This window comes from Protopterus annectens, chromosome 1.part1 (assembly GCF_019279795.1).
Source record: "Protopterus annectens isolate FY-2018-M chromosome 1.part1, PAN1.0, whole genome shotgun sequence".
NCBI lineage: Eukaryota > Metazoa > Chordata > Ceratodontiformes > Protopteridae > Protopterus > Protopterus annectens.
This window is the reverse complement of record NC_056726.1, coordinates 1,891,780,925-1,891,798,880: the sequence shown is the minus strand read 5'-3', so window position 1 is coordinate 1,891,798,880 and position 17,956 is coordinate 1,891,780,925. Positions and strand designations below refer to the sequence as shown.

The window sequence follows — 17,956 nt, the reverse complement described above, 5'->3', positions numbered from 1 at the left end:
TAAAGGAAAACCGTTTATTCAGTACAGCAAGCTGTTCTTCAGCGAGTTCAAATGATGATAAATTAAAAACTAAATCACTTGCTACCATCCTCTTTTGTCTGGCTTCCTCCATTTCACTGAACTGTACGACCCTGTCCTGGGCCTGTAGTGCCGGCTCTGTGAATGTCCTTCCATTTCTCCTGCTGTATAGGTAGAGCTTTCTCTAAAAAACAGGGGTCAGTGGCTGAGATGTGGTGAGAGCAAAAGCACTATTCAAAGCTTCATTAGATTTTACCCTAAGTCAAGTTTTAGGTTTTCTAACCAGAGCCTGTTGATTTCCTGGAATAAAACTACTCGACGTATTGATTGAAGGCAGTACTATACCTTCTCCAGTACTGAACTGACTTATTACATGTTGTTCAGGGAGACTAACATCAGAAACAAGCTCCATGGCTGCTAGAGTACTCCCTGAGGCTGATGCATCCACATTTCCACTTCCTGGGGTCAAAGTGTCTTTCCTGTGATGCATTTTCTTCTGACAACTCCCATCCCTGACTAGGCATTGTTCTAGTAAGTTGGCTTAGGCTGTTGGATCTGCCCAGATGTATATTCTGTCTGGGCCATGAAAAAACATAGCCCCTTTGAAAGTTCAATGAGTCCCTTTTCAGTTTCATAAGCTTTTCACTATGCAATCTACGCTCATAGAGTGAAACATTAAAGAGTAGTTCTTTCACGAGCTCTATATATATTTCTGCTTTGTGAGTATCCCTCAGCTCAGCAAATATTTCACTGACTTCCCTAGCAAGGGATTCCTCCTTCAGATGAAAATACTCATTCAGTAGACACATATAATTGAAACTAAGCTGCAAATTTAATTCTTGCCAGCGTTTTAGCAGCTCAGGAAAATTGTCACCATATGAGGATTTTTTAAAACACGCAACCATCTGGGTACAATTTTATGATGCAAAGCTGCTTCAAAGTAAAAACGCTGCCACTGCAGGCATTTAAACTTAAACAGTTTTTCTTCCAAAACCTTAAGTGGCACAAAAGTCATTTACTGAAGATTGGTTAGCAGTAGTCTCATCTACAGTCTCTACTTTAAAACACATATCCATAAATGGATTGTGAGTTGTCTTGAAGAGGGATGTTGTCTCCTACATTCCAGTAACACTGTACCTTGTGGTTCTCCAGAGCCATTCATTGTATCCATAGTACATATTTGTAAACTGTTCTATATACTGTATCTTTCATATTTTTGTATCTCTACCGTAATATGTATCTTGGAGGTTTTCTCCCCGGGCCTCCACTGAAAATGGGACATTTGTGCCCACTAGATGTCCCCGGTAATCAAATTGAAAATAAATAAATAAATAAATAGGGTTATACTCAAGCTCAATATCCACACCTTCAGCCATAGTTCCTTCCAAAAGCCCAACAAACAGATTAAGGTTATAATAAAAGCACAGTAGGAACCCAGACTAAGTCCAAACACAATAATATTCCAAAAATGGACATCCAAAAGACTGAAGTTGAGTAAAAACAGCTTTAATAACAGTAATAGATGTACAAAAACAAACTGGTGAGCTAGTAACTGTTAGGAACTACTCTAAGGCAAATTACCTATAATTAAGTGATGGCTTGTCAAATTTCAGTGCCCGTCTAAACCCTGAGAACATAGCAGCCTATAGTGACTTGCTGTCAGAAACTCTATATAACCGTGTCAATGGTTGCGTAGAGGCTGCTGTACCTACCAGAATTAAACCCGGACTAGTCCCACAAACAAAATGCCCTGGTAGCATCCCAAATTAAAATGGATATACAATGAAAAAACGTATGGCAAAAATCAGGAAGGGTAATTCCCATAAAGATAAAAACTCTCTTATCAAACTAAATGAGCAAATAATAGGACTAATTGGGTCAAGTAAAGCCAACACTGAGGTTAAGATAGTCTCCTGGGTAAAAGATATGACCTTCTACAACTATCTTAGAAACCTCAAATGCAGCAAACAGCAATGTGCTGAACTGGTGAGTAATGGCACTACATTCACCAAGCCTGGTGATTAAGCAAGCCTGTTAAAGGACAAATTCAGTTCCCACTTAACTCCCCTCTCACCCCCAACTATCACCCCAAAAATACACTCAAACACATCCCTTCCAACTAAAACTAGGGAACGTGCACTGGCTGCACTCACTAAAGCCAAGAATATGGCCTCATTGGGCCCAGATAACATCTCAGGATGCCCCCTGAATAGTCTGAAATATGACTTATCAGGACCTCTGGAGCCATTCTTTAACTATAGTCATAAAACAAGATTTATGCCACATGAATGGAGGACTGTGACGGTCATCATCCTTCATAAGGAAAGACCTTCAACAGATCATGTAAGCCACAGACCCATTAGTCCAACTAGTCTTATTTGTAAGGCCATGGAAAAATTTTCATGGAAATTATCAACAAGCACATAGGAAAAATCCAGACACTGAATCCATCCCAATTTGGCTTTGTCAGAGGAAGGTCATGCCTACTGAATCTTGTGGACTTCTTTGAAAAGATCGCTAAGGCAATGTATGAGGGGAAACGGTGCATACTGCCTACCTAAATCTGGCTAAAGCATTTCATATGACACCCCACTCAGGCGTTTTGAACAGATTTATAGAACTATGTATAAACATCTTTATAACATGCTGGATAGCTATCTGGCTCACTGATAGGACCAAGGAGGTTAGAAATGGTGAGGCTTAAGTCGATTCTTTAGTCAGAAATCTGGAAACTTATATAAACAGTAACTTAGCATTTGGCCAATATGGGTCCAAGGTAGTAAGAAAATCCTTCTGTGTTGCTCAAATTATAAGCAAGGGTATGGCATCTAGGTCCCGAGAGACCATCATACCACTGTACTCATCCCTTATTAGACCCCCTTCATAAAATATAATTTTTCCTTTGGTATGTATCTGACCAAACACACACAGCTACTGGAGCATCCACAAAGGCACCTTACAAAAGAATACACGAGTAAACTCAATGCCCTACACTGCTCACCTCAAAGCCCTGCATCTTTACTCAGTATCATACAGACTTCTTAGAAGTAACCCTTGACTAGCATACAAAGCATCCCTGAAGCCTGTTTTGATGACTCTTTTGCACATCTGCAAAGCAAATAGTACCAGAACGACTAGATTAAAAGACCTAAATTTTGCTTGCAACATAAATAGGACAAGTTGGAGAGACAGATATGTTTCTCAGAGAATTCCCATTCTCTGCGACAGGCTCCACACCAATGTGAGGAAGAGTTCCTCCCTGTCCCTATTTAAGTTCAACTTGGATCAATGGATGGGCAATCAGAAATGTACTCCTGGTCTGGCTCATATGTCTGTGATGGACAGAGGCAGTCAGCAAATCACCACCCATATCAATTAAATTTGTGGGTCACATTTGGGCTGCATAGCTAGGCTTATAAGGGCCCTAGTGGTCATTAGCCTAGTGTACATCTGTGAACCTATGAATTCATCCCCTCATTTTCTTTTCTGAACCTAAAATGAGGGAGAAAGATACTTCATACTTTGGATGTCCGCAGACAATTAAGGTACTATTTTGACAGATCGAAATATTTCAGATCTTTGGATCGATTGTTCATTTCTTGTGAAGGTAACAAGGGACAACTTGTATCAAAACAGACTATTTCCAAATGGTTGTTTAAGGTTATTACCTTTTGTTATACTCACCATAACAAATCTATTCCAGGGAGGGTCAAGGCCCACTCTGCCAGGACCTTGGCTTCATCTATAGCTTTATAGAAAGGGCTGGATTCTGCAAGTATTCTAGAAGCAGCCACTTGGTCTTCTGTTCATACTTTTACAAAACACTATAAGCTTGATTCCTCTTAGGTCTACATCAAGCTTTGCTAGGACTATTTTCCATGGGATCCCGGACCCTTCTCCTCCCAAATATAGTTAGCTATGGTAATCTACCCATATAGCTAGGGCTACTGCAGCCGTGATTGATATGAAGAACATAGTACATTTGTGCAAGGATCACTGCTGCAGTAGCCACTCCCTCTCACCAACCCCCTTGTTTTTTAGTGTGTTGTTTATGCCAGGGTAGGTGCATTTATTTTTTGTTGCTCCTACCATTGTCTTTTTAGGGTTCAGCTTCCATCTGTCTGCTGGCAGGAAAGCTTTGAAGAGCTTTGCACCCAAACTTGTCTTTTAGTCAATTCAGCTCGTGCTCTTGACATTTTTGACATGTGGAAAGTGTCCTGACGCTTTGGAAGCTAGCTGGCCATTATATTATTGCCAGGATATAACCCGTATACATAAGGCTACTACAGCAGTGACATAGCTCTCAACTTTCCAGATTTTTGCCTCATATTTTTGGTCTTTTCCTCATAAAATTTGTGGTTTTCTGGCAAACCACTGAGATGATCCAAGGACTGAAATCACTACATACCTCTCAACCTATTAACACAAGAAATCTGGACAAAGCCTGACAAAATGGGGGGGGGGGGGGCAAAGGACCAAAATAGGGACATATTTTAAATATTGCTCTTATAAACTTAGAATGTTGCTAGAGTAACAGAGTTTGTTTTAATATACTTTTTCTGAAGGATTTGAACTCTGATACTCATGTATGTAATTATTTAGTGACTTTAATCCAAAGATCATCCCAGTGATTTGCCAGAAAACCATAAATGTTAGGAAGAACAGACCAAAAATATAAGCCAAAAAGTCTGGACCTTCTGCAAAAATCTGTACAGCTGAGAGTTATACTAAATAATGACATACATTTCATATCATTCAGAAAATACAGGTTAACATAACTCCTCTTCTTTTAATGAATTTCTAAGTTTATTAGAGCAATATTTAAATGATGTCCCTATTTGGGGCTGTTGCCCCCCCCCCATTATATCAGCCTTTTTCCAGATTTCTTGCACTAAGAGGATGAGAGGTATGACAGTGATCATTCAAGTATCTGCAGTTATGGTAAGTTCAGCTTACACAACTGTATTTCCCCCTTCATGAGCTAGTACAGTGCGGGTCTATATTGGCAAATCGAAAAACCCTTTAACCGAATATCTAAACGTCAACACCTATAATGTGAACCGCAAAAATCCCAAATGCACTAAACAGTGAAAAATAAAATAACAAACTGTCATAGTCAGCCAACCCCACCACCCACTACATACTATCTACCCAAACAAAATAAATAAACCATATAAATACACTAACCAAACCCTACTTCTAACCTAAAGTAAAGCACCAAAACCCTACTTCTAACCCTATACTAAACCCCACAAACACAACTAACTATACACTATCCTTAACCCCTCCCTAACCCTAAGGTCCGTAACTACGGCACAAGTCCCCTACAGACATACACCCAAAAAAGTAAATACACATACATATAACAAAACCCTACTTCCAACACTACACTAAACCCCACATACACAGCTATCTATGCACTATCCTTAACCCCTCCCTAACCCTAAGGTCCATAACTACCGCACACTTCCCCTACAGACATACACCCAAAACAACTAAATAATACACATACATACAGCTAAATAAAATCGTACTTCTAACACTACACTAAATCTTACATACATTACCTATCTATTAACTTACCTTAACCCACATCCTAACCCTAAAGTCCTATCTATCGCACACTTACCTTATGGAGCTATACCGCAGACGGGCCAACCATTGCACTTCGACATTTCCATTTTTGCTGTTTCAGATGTTCGGTGTTTCCATATTTCGCACAATACATGTCGTTTTTTCCGTATTCGTAATTACGGTCTTTCCCTCTGCTAATAGGAACCCGTACAGTGCATGTAATTAGCTATGTGCTCTATTTAGCAAGTGCAATTTAAGTGTTAGGCTAGCATTCTATTTAGCACCAGTAGGAGGTCTCATCACCTGTATACATCATTCATCTTTTACCCCAGTAATAAGATGAATGTCTGTTGGATGTTGCCAAGTTCTTTTCATAAACTAAGTTTTAGAAAATTGCAAACAAAACATATTCTTCTGAAATTCTTTTCATGTGGGATGGTCTTACACAGGTCTAAATATTTCACATCAGACTTTTGTCAAATTACTTTCTTTTTTAAGTCTGTGAGACTATGATGTTTTCCTATTATTTATTTATTTTTTCTGTAGATAGCATACTTTTATGCAAGCTGTAAGACTGTACTTTTGTGCATAACTAAAATGCGTGTTGTGTTAGTACCCTTATCGTTGATATTTTTTTCACTATAACATATAATTCCCTTTATGGATTTGATATCAGTTTATATATCTCACATTTAAAGATTAGTGTTAGTATAATTAGCTAGGATATCATTGCAGTTTGTTATATAGTTAAATAGTTAACATTTTCTTTCAAAAGGTTATAAATGTGTTTTGGAATACTGTATGTGACTTCCTTCTCTAACAGATGGTTTTGCTAGCATTGTTTAGAAGGTTCAGAACAAAGCACTTGGCATCTAATTACAGTTGTTTTCTTTGTCTTTGCAGGAGCAGTACCGTTTCTGCTATGATATAGCACTGGAGTATCTGGAATCTTTGGAGACAAGATAGCACATAGCATAGACAGCAAGATGAAGTACTTGTGAGGCTGTGCCAAACATGCACGCTGCACTTGGACCATGAGCTAAAGCTATTATGAAAATTAAAGACTGTAGATGACAAGAAGTTGGCATTTCTAAATGTACTGCAGCTTGTGTTTTGCCTCTTGAAAGCCAACACACACAAACACTTGATGTGTTCTTGTATGCCAGTATCAAATCCATTAACTTAATGGTCTGTAGTAAAGGAACACTTGAGAACTGTATACAGGCAGTAATAAGAAGAAGACGTGGGATTTAAAACTGGACAGTGTGCTTGTTTTTGTTTATCCAACTGAATAAGCACAGGGGAGACTAGCTGGAATAAGAAAAAAAGGAAACCGCTGATGACCTGTTTCTGTTGTCAACAGGGCTAATATCATTTTTTTTTCTCTCTGAGGTGAATTTTTGTTGTACAGAAATCCTGCAGACAAGTCTACAGTGCCTGTCTCTTCTACTGTTCTAAAAAGGCATTATGTCTTGTCATACCAACAATGTATACATGTGCTTAAGTGTCAAAACCTTAATTCATTAAACTGCTTCCAGGCTATAGAATCGAAGCTTGTCTTTTTCCCACATTACATTTGATTTCTACAGTGTCTGGAAAGTTGTTCACAAAACATCAGCCTATTTGTGTCCACGGGAAGGGTCTTGTAAATTTCAAAATAAATTGACTGCTTTCTGTGTTGGACATAAATACCCTTCAATCACTCAATTGTAACAGTTAATTCACTCAAACGTCACAAGCACAGCTGCCATGTTGCCTTCATGGTATCAGTTGTGCTGTGATATTTTCAAAGAATAGTAACTTTCTCAAGTCTTATAATGGTGCTGCAAGCAAGTATAATATTTTTCTAGAAATGATACCGAAATTGTTTAGGAAATATTTGCGCAATACATCAACTGCTGTCAGCACTCACGTTTACTATCTGATAATGTTCTGGTTGTTACTCCGTAAATGTATTATATGTACAGTCATCACATTATTATATATGACCTGTATGACACCAAAAACAACATGTTATTCATCCTTGTATATTCATTAATAGGCTACTTTCAATATTTTAGTATGAGTCATTTTGTCACTTCTAGCTAATAGCTTTGGTTTACTTTGCCAGACATGCACCGAGCTTGATATCAAAATGTTGACACCTCAGTGAAGGAGTGCTTTACAGTTAAGGTATACACTTTTCCTCTGAAGAAACACTAAAGTGCTATTCCCTGTGCATATCTTGATATCTATGCCATGCAGAATCATATCTAAAGTAAGTAAAACTACTCAGCAGAACTAAATGTGAGAGATTTGTCCTGGCAGTATTCTTGTTCAAATAAAATCATTTCTTGCAACTTTTCATGCTCTTGTACTGATATAGATCTGTAAATTGGCTGTTGAAACATATTCATTTATAACACCACCTGACAATTATTGTTTGCAGACCAGCATAACTTTGGGATACAATCTAAGGAAAGGGAATTACTTTTGATCAAGAAAAAAAAATAGAAAATATTTCATCATTACTAAACATATTCAAGAGGTGTTTGGAAATATTCTGATAATATGCATTACCAGTCAGCATTACGGTAACACCCATAAGGATAAAAATTATTCTCTGTCACTTGCTCATTTGATAGTCTACCTTATTGCTTTGACTAAGTAAATGGAAAGCAGCATAGCCTATAGGTGAAAACAATAAGGTAAGAAAGAGCTTTTTGCATACCTATAAGTCCAGCTTTTTATCCAGTGTATGACTTTGGTATATCTTGTACATCTCTGGGCTGATAGTGGTCTATTTACTTACTGTCTGTTCCTTTAAGGCTGGCCAACCAATGGCCAGAGTTTGAAATCTTGGAACAGGGTGACAAAAAACCTCTACAATTTAGTGATGCTACCCTGGTTCTGAATGTCAATCCCACCCCAGATACTGCATTACCAGGAGCATGGTATACCTACATCTTATCCTGTGATGTCAAAGTTGCACATTTATTATAGATCCAGGCCATCTGAGTTGCAATATAGGAATATAGATCTATATCCAGGTGACTGGAGTTTAAGTTTTGGTTTGGAGTCAGGAGTGGGAGAAGTCTTAAGAGGCTGACCCTGATCAACTTTCTCAGGAGTGGAGGAGTGGAATGCATGTCTGTTGAAACACAAAGTACATTGGATCCCCAGTGGTGACCAGAAAGACATGAATCAGTCTTAGGAGATGGAGCCTGGTGTGAGCTTATGTCACTATCAAAAGACAGTGACCTTCCAAAGTTATAAATATTGTTTATCTTTTAAAGTGTTTACTGGCATGCAATGAGATGTTAGAGCTAAGAAAAAAAAAACTCCCCATCCTGCAGCTCAGATGATGGTTTCACTCCCAGCTGGTCTAATCCTTGTCCCAAGAACAAATGAGCTGGTGAATGCTCACCCTCAAAATGAAACGATCATTGAGGGGCAGTGATGGTCAATGGTGGCCAAAGGAAAAAAAGACAAAAGTAAAAAAAAAAAGAAATATTTATTGTAGATACACCTCATGTTGAATAAAAAATAAGATTCAGAAATGTTACTGAACATCATAATTCATTCATCTCATAGTCTGACCACTGCAGAAACTACCATACACATGCCAAGTCAACTCAAAATGCCAGTAGTTACATTGCAGATATTGAGCATGTCTGCAGTACCAGTGATGACATACAGGTAGAGCTGCAAATCACTAAAGTTGTAAGGAAATGCAGTGCCACCTATTAGACATGAGAAGGCAAGAAATAAGACTGTCATATATACATTCTGTCTGTCAAAAAACATGATGGACATGCTTTGGATCTAACATAAGGCCACACAGTCCAAAAGGTTAAGAAGAAGGAAATCTGAGTCATTCCCACTGTAAACTGAACATGATTGACAAAACACCCTACCTCACATCACTGGTCTTTGACAGGTCACTGCCCTCCCCCAACTGATAACACAATTCATGCAGTTTAGATCATCCATATGTTTTGTGTTTCTAATACCATGGTGGGAATGGACCCCATTCCTGAGTTAGGGTACAATTAAAGTTCATGAAATTAGTATTGTTTCACTCTTTGATGTTTGCCAAGAGTGCTCTTCTGAGCACCTGCAATGTATCCAGAATTGCCTCCTTCTTCATTTCATATGGGTTTACATGATTTGGTAACATATTTAAGTATGCTTGAAAATTCACGTCTATTAGTCCTTTTGCTCCTAATGCTATTTGAACTGAATGGGTCACTTTCTTCCACATTGTTCTAATTTCTTCTTATAAATCGTAGCATTTTATAACTTTGTGATGCTCAGTACATATGACACTATAATCACTGAGTAAAGCTACCCAGCGGTGAATTTGCATAATGTGGTGGATTGGCATAACGGTTAAGGTGTTTACCTTACTGATACATGGTAACAGTTTGATTCTCACCCTTGAGACACACAACTGTACTTAAAAAGGTCTTCTGGAATCATTAGCCTAATACTCATCTACAATTTTACTTCTTTATCCCCATCTATGTGAAGCAGAGCACATCTCCAACCTTATTTAAGAGTAACCTTGAGCAGTGGATGGGAAATTGGACATTCTCCTTGGGTATGGCCCTGATGTCTCTGATAGACAGAGGCAGACAATAATGCAAAGCTAACATGCCCCTATAACCTGTAAAAACCTCCTAACTGGCATTCCCCCTCCTAATAAATGGCCATGATACATAGGGACACAATGGGGTTCGACTGTATGGCTAGGCTTATAAATACCTTGGTGATTGTTAGCTTAGAATATAACTATGAACTTATGAATTATTGTTGATACCTTTGTTGTTGTTTTTTCTTTTTTTTTTTTGTATACGTTATCTGGTTTCCTTGCACCTATTTTCTTAATTGTTTGGTATGGGTAATCTATTATGATCCAAACTTCATCACTGTTGATAATATTTTATGTTTCATGTTTCCAATAATTCGCAGCTATTTCTGTATTGCAGTGCCTGTACAATGCACAGTGCAACAGTCATACCACATTATTTTGCCTTTCAGTATAAAGACCCTCAGCCATAAGTGTATTGCAGTAAGCAGTACGATATTTGACGCTTTCCAATTCTGTTATGCAGAACCTGCATTTCTCTGTTTCTTCCACTTTTTCAATGAGTTTTGTAAACTAATCTGTATGTATCCCACTAGCTGGGCTGACCATGGCTTGACTTTTATCTTTTGGTTTAAGTTCACTTCACTTTAACCATTACTGCATCAAATATTGGTCAACTGTGGTTGTTTTAGGACATCTCTGTACTTGACACTATATTTGGAGGGTTTTCAACTTTCTTTTCTTTTCTTTTGGTCCTTTTCTTTGTACTCTTTCTTTTGTTTTGTTTTTGTTTTTTTTTTGTTTTTTTTGACATTTTCAGTTGCTGTCTGATTTTTATCTGCTTCTAGTTTGATTTCTTTCTGAAGTGCCTCTGTTTATTTAATGAAAAGTAACATCTTAGACGTCTCTTCATGCTTTAGTACTTTTATTATGTTTGGATCAGATGAGTTCAGCAAATATGTATGCAGTCCCATGATCATAGGGCAATAAATACATATAGTCAGTTTTGAGGAGGCCCAAATCTTCTTCAGACCAAGGGATAAATAATATTGGAATGCAATAGTTCCTACATATCATCTGATAACCATGAAGCATTTTTCTTGTTTTCTTGATCAGTTGACTCAGTGTTTTTGATACCAGTCATTCACACCAAAACTGTAAATCTGAACTACAGATCTATGGATCCATCTACAGAGAGAAAACAGACAATTTACACCAGGACTGCCCCCTGTAGTATTAATAGACAGGAACAGCTCCTAAATGCTTTATCTCATGCATGTGTCCCTTCAAATTATTTATGGTATTATCCAAGTTATTCTCGTTAGGCGTAATATATAATTATCAACCATGGGATAGGTAAGGCCAATCTATAACCAAATGGAATAGCTTATTTTTAGCACAAAAACGGGAACTTGCTAAGCTCAAAATGGCTCTCAAGGGCAACTAACCTAGCACTTACCTGTGAACATATGAACAGGAAGAGCAAATTGATTTATAGCTTGGACATTATTCCTAGAAGTCAAGACAGTCTTCAGTATTATCTTTAGTCTTCTGAAGTGTTCCTTACTAAGCTTTGTTCTCATTTGTTTATGTCTTTTGCTCACCCTTTATCTATCCCCAAGTGTTTATACACGCCATCCTGTACAAATTCTTTTTTTTTACATTCCTGTACCAAGCTAAAATGTTTTTGATGCTGAAGCTTTCCTCTTATAAATGCTATTAGTGCATGTCTATCAAGACCAAACATCATTCTTATGTCATCTGGAAAACTTTCAACCATTTGTAGTTCTGATCCTCATCTAATGACTATACAATTTTAAATCACTCATCAAAATGAGAGGATACGTCTAAACAGTATTGATTTCTGCAACTTAAGCTGAGAGCATATTTTAGTCTAGTTTGTAAATGGCTTAATGGGTAAAAGGCAAGTCGAAACAGCGATGGTGACAAAGTATCCCTCTGGAGTATCCAACTTCAAATTTTTGTCCCTGAAATAATAATTTGTCCTTTTACAGCTCAACACTAAAGTTGTTTGCCACTGTTTTATAGTCACTGTAATGTAATTGAGCAATGTAGGATGCATCTCATACATCAATGTGCAGAGCAGTAGAATACTTTTTTTGTGATCTGTCCATACCATACTTAGATTCTTCCCCTTTTATGTGTAGTAACAATACATCATTTCTTGCTTATCCTCAACAGCATTTTTTTTTGGAGAATGAATTTTTGTGTTTACCACTGGGGACACTCATCACCTGAGCCTGCTTTAGCCAAGTGGATGGAATGTTTCCATGCCCTGAGGATTGCGTACTGCCTTTTTTCAGTCTAGGCACCAGTGCATACATCAGACGTGGGTGCTTGTTATCCTAAACATTTGCATACAGACATTTTTTGAAGTGAAACTTCTTTAGGCATAGTAGTGCAAGTTTGGAGTGAAACAGAAAAATGAAACAGAAGTATGGAAGTCAGTCTCTGCCCACTAAGGGTGGGGTTGGAGTTCCATACTGTAGCTTTTCAACCACACACACAAACACACACACACACACACACACACACACACACACACACACACACACACACACACACACACACACAAACATACAGCCATTAACCTGTTAGCAGAAGAAATCTGGATAGAGCCGCAAATAATAGGGGGACAAAGGACGAAAAATAGGGACAGATTTTAAATATTGCTCTTATAAACTTCAAATGTTGCTAGAACAACAGGGCTTCCATTGGCATGCATTTTCTGAAGCAGAGGTGTGTGTGCAAGAGAGTGAGTGAGATGACTACTGGCGGCAGCAGCAGTAAAGATGACTGCATACCTCTGGACATTTCAGCTGAAGAAATATGGATACACCCTAAAGTAAAGGGAGAAAATAATTGTGCGCATGAAAGCAGAAGTGACTATGAGTGATGAGTGAGTGAGTGAGTGAGTGAGTGAGTGAGTGAGTGAGTGAGTGAGTGAGTGAGTGAGTGAGTGAGTGAGTGAATGAGTGAGGGAGTGAATGAGTGGGTGAGTGAATGAGTGGGTGAGTGAGTGAGTGAGTGAGTGAGTGAGTGAGTGAGTGAGTGAGTGAGTGAGTGAGTGAGTGAGGCAGTAAAAGAGAGAAAGTGAACAGTGAGTGTGATTGACCAATCCCCTGGCAACAGCAGCATCAGTTAAGAGGTTTCTCTACCTCTCAACCATACCTCCCACCCTGTTATCCCAAGAAATCTGAATAGAGCCACAAATAATTGGGGAATAAAGGACCAAAAATAAAGATGTCCCATCAGCTTGACAAGTCTGATTTGAAAGGCCATGGAGCATATTATTATGGACCTCATAAATAAGGACATAGGCCATCTCCAAGCACTTGACCCCACCCAGTTCAGATTCATCAAGAGCAGATCTTGCCTGTTGAACCTGGTTAACATTTTTGAGACTATCACCAAGGCACTGGATGAGGGAAAGTCAGTAAACACAGCTTACCTTGACTTGGCCAAAGCCTTTGACACAATCCCCCACTCGAGCATCATAGAAAAGCTAACAGAACTTGCTGTAAATCCCTATCTCATCAGGTGAGTGGCTAACTGGCTCACTGATAGGACCAACAAGGTCAAAATAGGTGCCAATACCTCCAATAGCAGACCTGTCACTAGTGTTGTCCCCCAGGGATCTGTCCTGGGACCCCTATTTTTTGGCATCTACTTTTCAGAGGCCCATGCAAAGACAAAAAGCCTGTGGCTGACCAAGTTTGTGGACGACTGTAATTTGATAAGGCATAGATAAGAAAGACAATTTCCTCTGAGATCTGCTGACCTCAGAGTTAGTTGTAATAGGGAGCCACATATAAAGAAAATCTGTTTACTTGATCATTTGATCTGTCAGATGTAAGTAGATAGCTTCATATGTTCTAGTGGCAATTAACCATGTGTTAATCTAGCTGGGTTCCACATGAACAGAGTGCTAAAATTCAGTATTGGCATCCCAACCGATTTATCAGATCCTTACTACAGTAGTGGAATTTGACCAGCTGATGATGAAGTTCTTTTGAAACTTGCAAAACCATTAAAAAACACCTGCATGTTGTTTCCCTGGTGACAACTGTGTAATGTTATTTATTTATTCTTTTGTTAAATCATTTTGTGATTGGTGAAATTAATGAAGTTACATTCTGTCACCAGCATAGTAAGCTGGAAAAATATGTTGAGTTGATGTTTGTTATCAGAGTAAGGAACGTAGATTGTAAAGGACTCATTGCTGAAAGAAGAATATCTGTTTATATTGCATGTTTCTTAAAGAGTTGCTTATATGGCAGAAATGCATTCGGTGTAGATATGCTTTGACACAATCATGTATAACATGCATTATCATTTAATTGTGTTTTGGTTCTATTTTCTTTGTACTTCATGAATTTTATTACTTTCATAATGAGTTTAAAGCTACATAGCTTTTGTTTTGTTTCTTCAGTGTTCAGAATAACACAAAGTAATTGATAACTATAAACAGCATGGATAGATTCCTAGTTTCTCCACACCCATTTCCAAAATACAGGGCTCCAACAGTCCCCATTCAGTGTATGCTGATGGAAACTGACAGAACCTACACTGATTCCTAAAGGGAAATGGGCTTGCCTCCCCAAAATAAGTTAGCTTTATGCATTGGTTAGGCTTGTCAAAGTAAAAGGCTATATCACTGGCAAAACTAAATGAGCTTCTTGGCAAGTCAGAAACTCCAATTGTGTTTGGAGATAGTTAAGTCCTAGTGCCCTCAGTACGCAGTTCCACATAACAGATGAAGTTATACTACAGGTTTTGTAAGTCAGTGGAGGAGCCTGAGATCACTTGCATGAATGGCTGTATATAATGTGAGCATCTCCTGAACTTCTTTCCAAATGCCTCACAGTGTGATTATCTTGAAAATAGACATAATTCCCTAGTGAGCTGTTTGCCATGCATGTCTGTCCCCCTTCCTTGATGAGGAGCATTCAGGAATTATAGACATGCTGTCTGTCATGACTGCATTCACAGTTCTGTCTGTTGTACTAGATGACTACATGGCCATGTGGTTCCACGTATATTTCATTTTTGGTATTACAGGCAGGTTCTCTGCTGGTGTTCTTGTGATGGACAGTCTCAGGAACATGCAGCTCCATCTGTGTGATAGATTCAGTACTGTAGGCAGGCTTCATGCCTCCAATACCAGGTCTGATATACAGAAAGAGCTACTACACTGGAGACAACAAGTGTCACTGTTGGAAGGTTATAGAAGAAGGAACAGATCAACAAAAGTACTCAGAAAGATGTGATAGAATCAATGCACAGTATTATAAAGGATCAGGATTTATCATGCATTATCACAAATAATAAACTAAAAATATCAGCACAGGCAGAAAAGCATAGAAGATGCACAGATAAATATAAAGGAAAAGTACAAAATAAGCAATTTATTGATGACCCAAACATGTTTTATAGAAAATTGGGAAACAAGGAAAAAGGAATTGAAAGGCCATCTAAAAAAGAAGAAATAGATACATTTTAAAGAAGTATTTATGAAGATCCTGTGGAACACAACAAAGACGCTAAATGGATAGAAGAAGTAAAAGAAAGAATAAGAAGTTTAAATGTACAGGATATCAAATGGGATAAAGTAATGGCCAGAGAGATTGAAACAAAGTTATGAAAAGCCTCTAATTGGAAAATCCTAGGTCTAGATGCAGTACCTAACTTCTGGCCAAAAGTATTAACATCTTTGCACAAAGATTTAGCCATGAGTAAGAACTATTTATATGCGCACCTCAAACAGACACCAGTCTGGCTAACAGCAGGAAAAACAGTGTTCCTACTTAAAAGTGAACCTGCAAGCTACCCTAAAAATTAATGACTAATAACTTGCCTTCCAATGACATATGAAGTATACACTGGAATTGATGTTGACAGAGTTTATAGTCATTTAGAAGAAAACTCTATTATGGCAATAAAACAAAAGGGTAATAAAAGAAAGTCGTATGAAACAAAGTACCATTTGCTGTTAAATAAGGTCATAGTGGAGAACTGTAAAACGGGAAGAATCTAAGTATGATATGGATAGACTACAAAAAAGCATTTGACAGTATCCCACATTCATGGATTAGGGAGTACATGAAATATTATAAGGCAAACCCTACATTGATAAATGTTAAACATCACAGCAAACATGAATCAGTGGCAAACCACTATGCAGTTAAGCCATGATGACAGCAAATTATTATTCCAGGGATAAAAATTCAAAGTGGATATTCCAGGGATTCCAGAGTGACTCTCTGTCACTGCTATTCATTTGCCTTGCCCTTAACCCATTAAGCTCTCTGCTTAACAGGTTAGGTCATGGCTATAATATGACTCCCAGAAAGCAACAACGTATAAAGACTTCTCATATTCTCTTTGTTGATGATTTAAAACTGTATAGCTCATCAGATGAGGAATTGAAATCACAACTACAAGTAGTCAAAACTTTTTCAGATGATATAAGAATGTCATTTGGTCTTGATAAATGTGCAAAATCAACCTTTAAAGCAGGAATGCTGCAGCACTAAGAAAACATCAGTTTGGGACAGGAATGTGATATAAAAGAACTTGAGTAAGAGGGAGTGTATAAATATTCGGGAATTGATGAAGGATCAACAATAAAACACGAATAAATGTAAATAAAACTCAGTGAGAAATATTTCAGAAGACTTACATTAATCCTGAAAACAGCTTTGACATCTAGGAACAAAGTTCAAGCTATAAACCAATTTGCTCTTCCTGTCCTAACTTGCAGTTTTGGAGTGATTAATTGGCCCCAAAAGATGTTGGATAGATTAGACAGGAAAACAAGAAGGATGCTTCATGCTCATGAAATGATTTATAAAAATCAGTGCATACTAAGATTATATATTCCCTGAAGGAAGTATGGGCCTCCATGAAATTGATTACATGTATAGATCTGCAACTGTGGGACTGCATACATATCTGCTGATCTCACAAGTCCCAAACATTGTGAATGTTTTGAAACAGGACAATAAATCTAAGATGACTTTTTAGTCTAGCAGAAGCATATCATTGTCAAGCGGGAATGGAAATCAAACCAGAGGTGGATAAAGGTCAGGCAGCAACTGAATATGCCAAAAAATAAAAGAGAGAATATAACGTGAAGGATCAGATGAGAAGGCAAGAAATGTGGACAATGGATAAATATAGTTGCAGGTATAGAAAACTCCTGGAACAACCTCATGTAGATCAGGATCAAATGCAGGAATGGTTAAGGAGAGTCGAATTCAAACCAAAAGATGAAAGGTTAGTATTGGCGGCCCAAGATAGTGGACTATGTACACATTGATTTACAAAGTCCATTGAACATGTGGGGGAAACAGACAAATGTAAGTTTTGTAAAACAGAATTCGTAACAGTTGCACACCTTGTTTCTGGTTGTGACATACTAATGGAAGAAGGGATGTGTACTGAAAGGCATAATAATGTGACAAAACTGTTGTACTGGGGATTGTGCAAACATTATAATGTTGAAGCAGTTGAAAAACACTGGAAACATAAGCCACAAAGCATTATAGAAAATGATGAAGGATGGAATTCAATAAACCTTACATGGAGTGATTCTCCATCTAGGAATAGTGTTGCAGCCTGAACACAGAACATGGCTGCCAAGCAATCCAGGAAACAGGGCTGAGGGGTATGCGCAACCCTGCAGACACTGCGGTGTCAGCAGAATACAAATTACCTCATAAGCTGGTGAAAACCATGCAAGTGAGGTTGATTTGCGATTCATCAAGCAGA

The 17,956-nt window shown here is 38.1% G+C and overlaps 1 protein-coding gene across 1 annotated transcript in view; it reads left to right on the top strand.

Moving 5' to 3' along the window:
* The window catches only part of PTPRU (protein tyrosine phosphatase receptor type U), a 4,710,560-nt gene extending 4,702,624 nt beyond the window's left edge, over positions 1-7,936 (top strand). Inside the window, exon 32 of the mRNA XM_044089740.1 lies at positions 6,496-7,936. Coding sequence (XP_043945675.1) covers positions 6,496-6,558 — 63 coding nt within the window. The 3' untranslated portion in view covers positions 6,559-7,936. The remainder of the gene's footprint in view (positions 1-6,495) is intronic.
* The last annotated feature ends 10,020 nt before the right edge of the window (positions 7,937-17,956 follow it).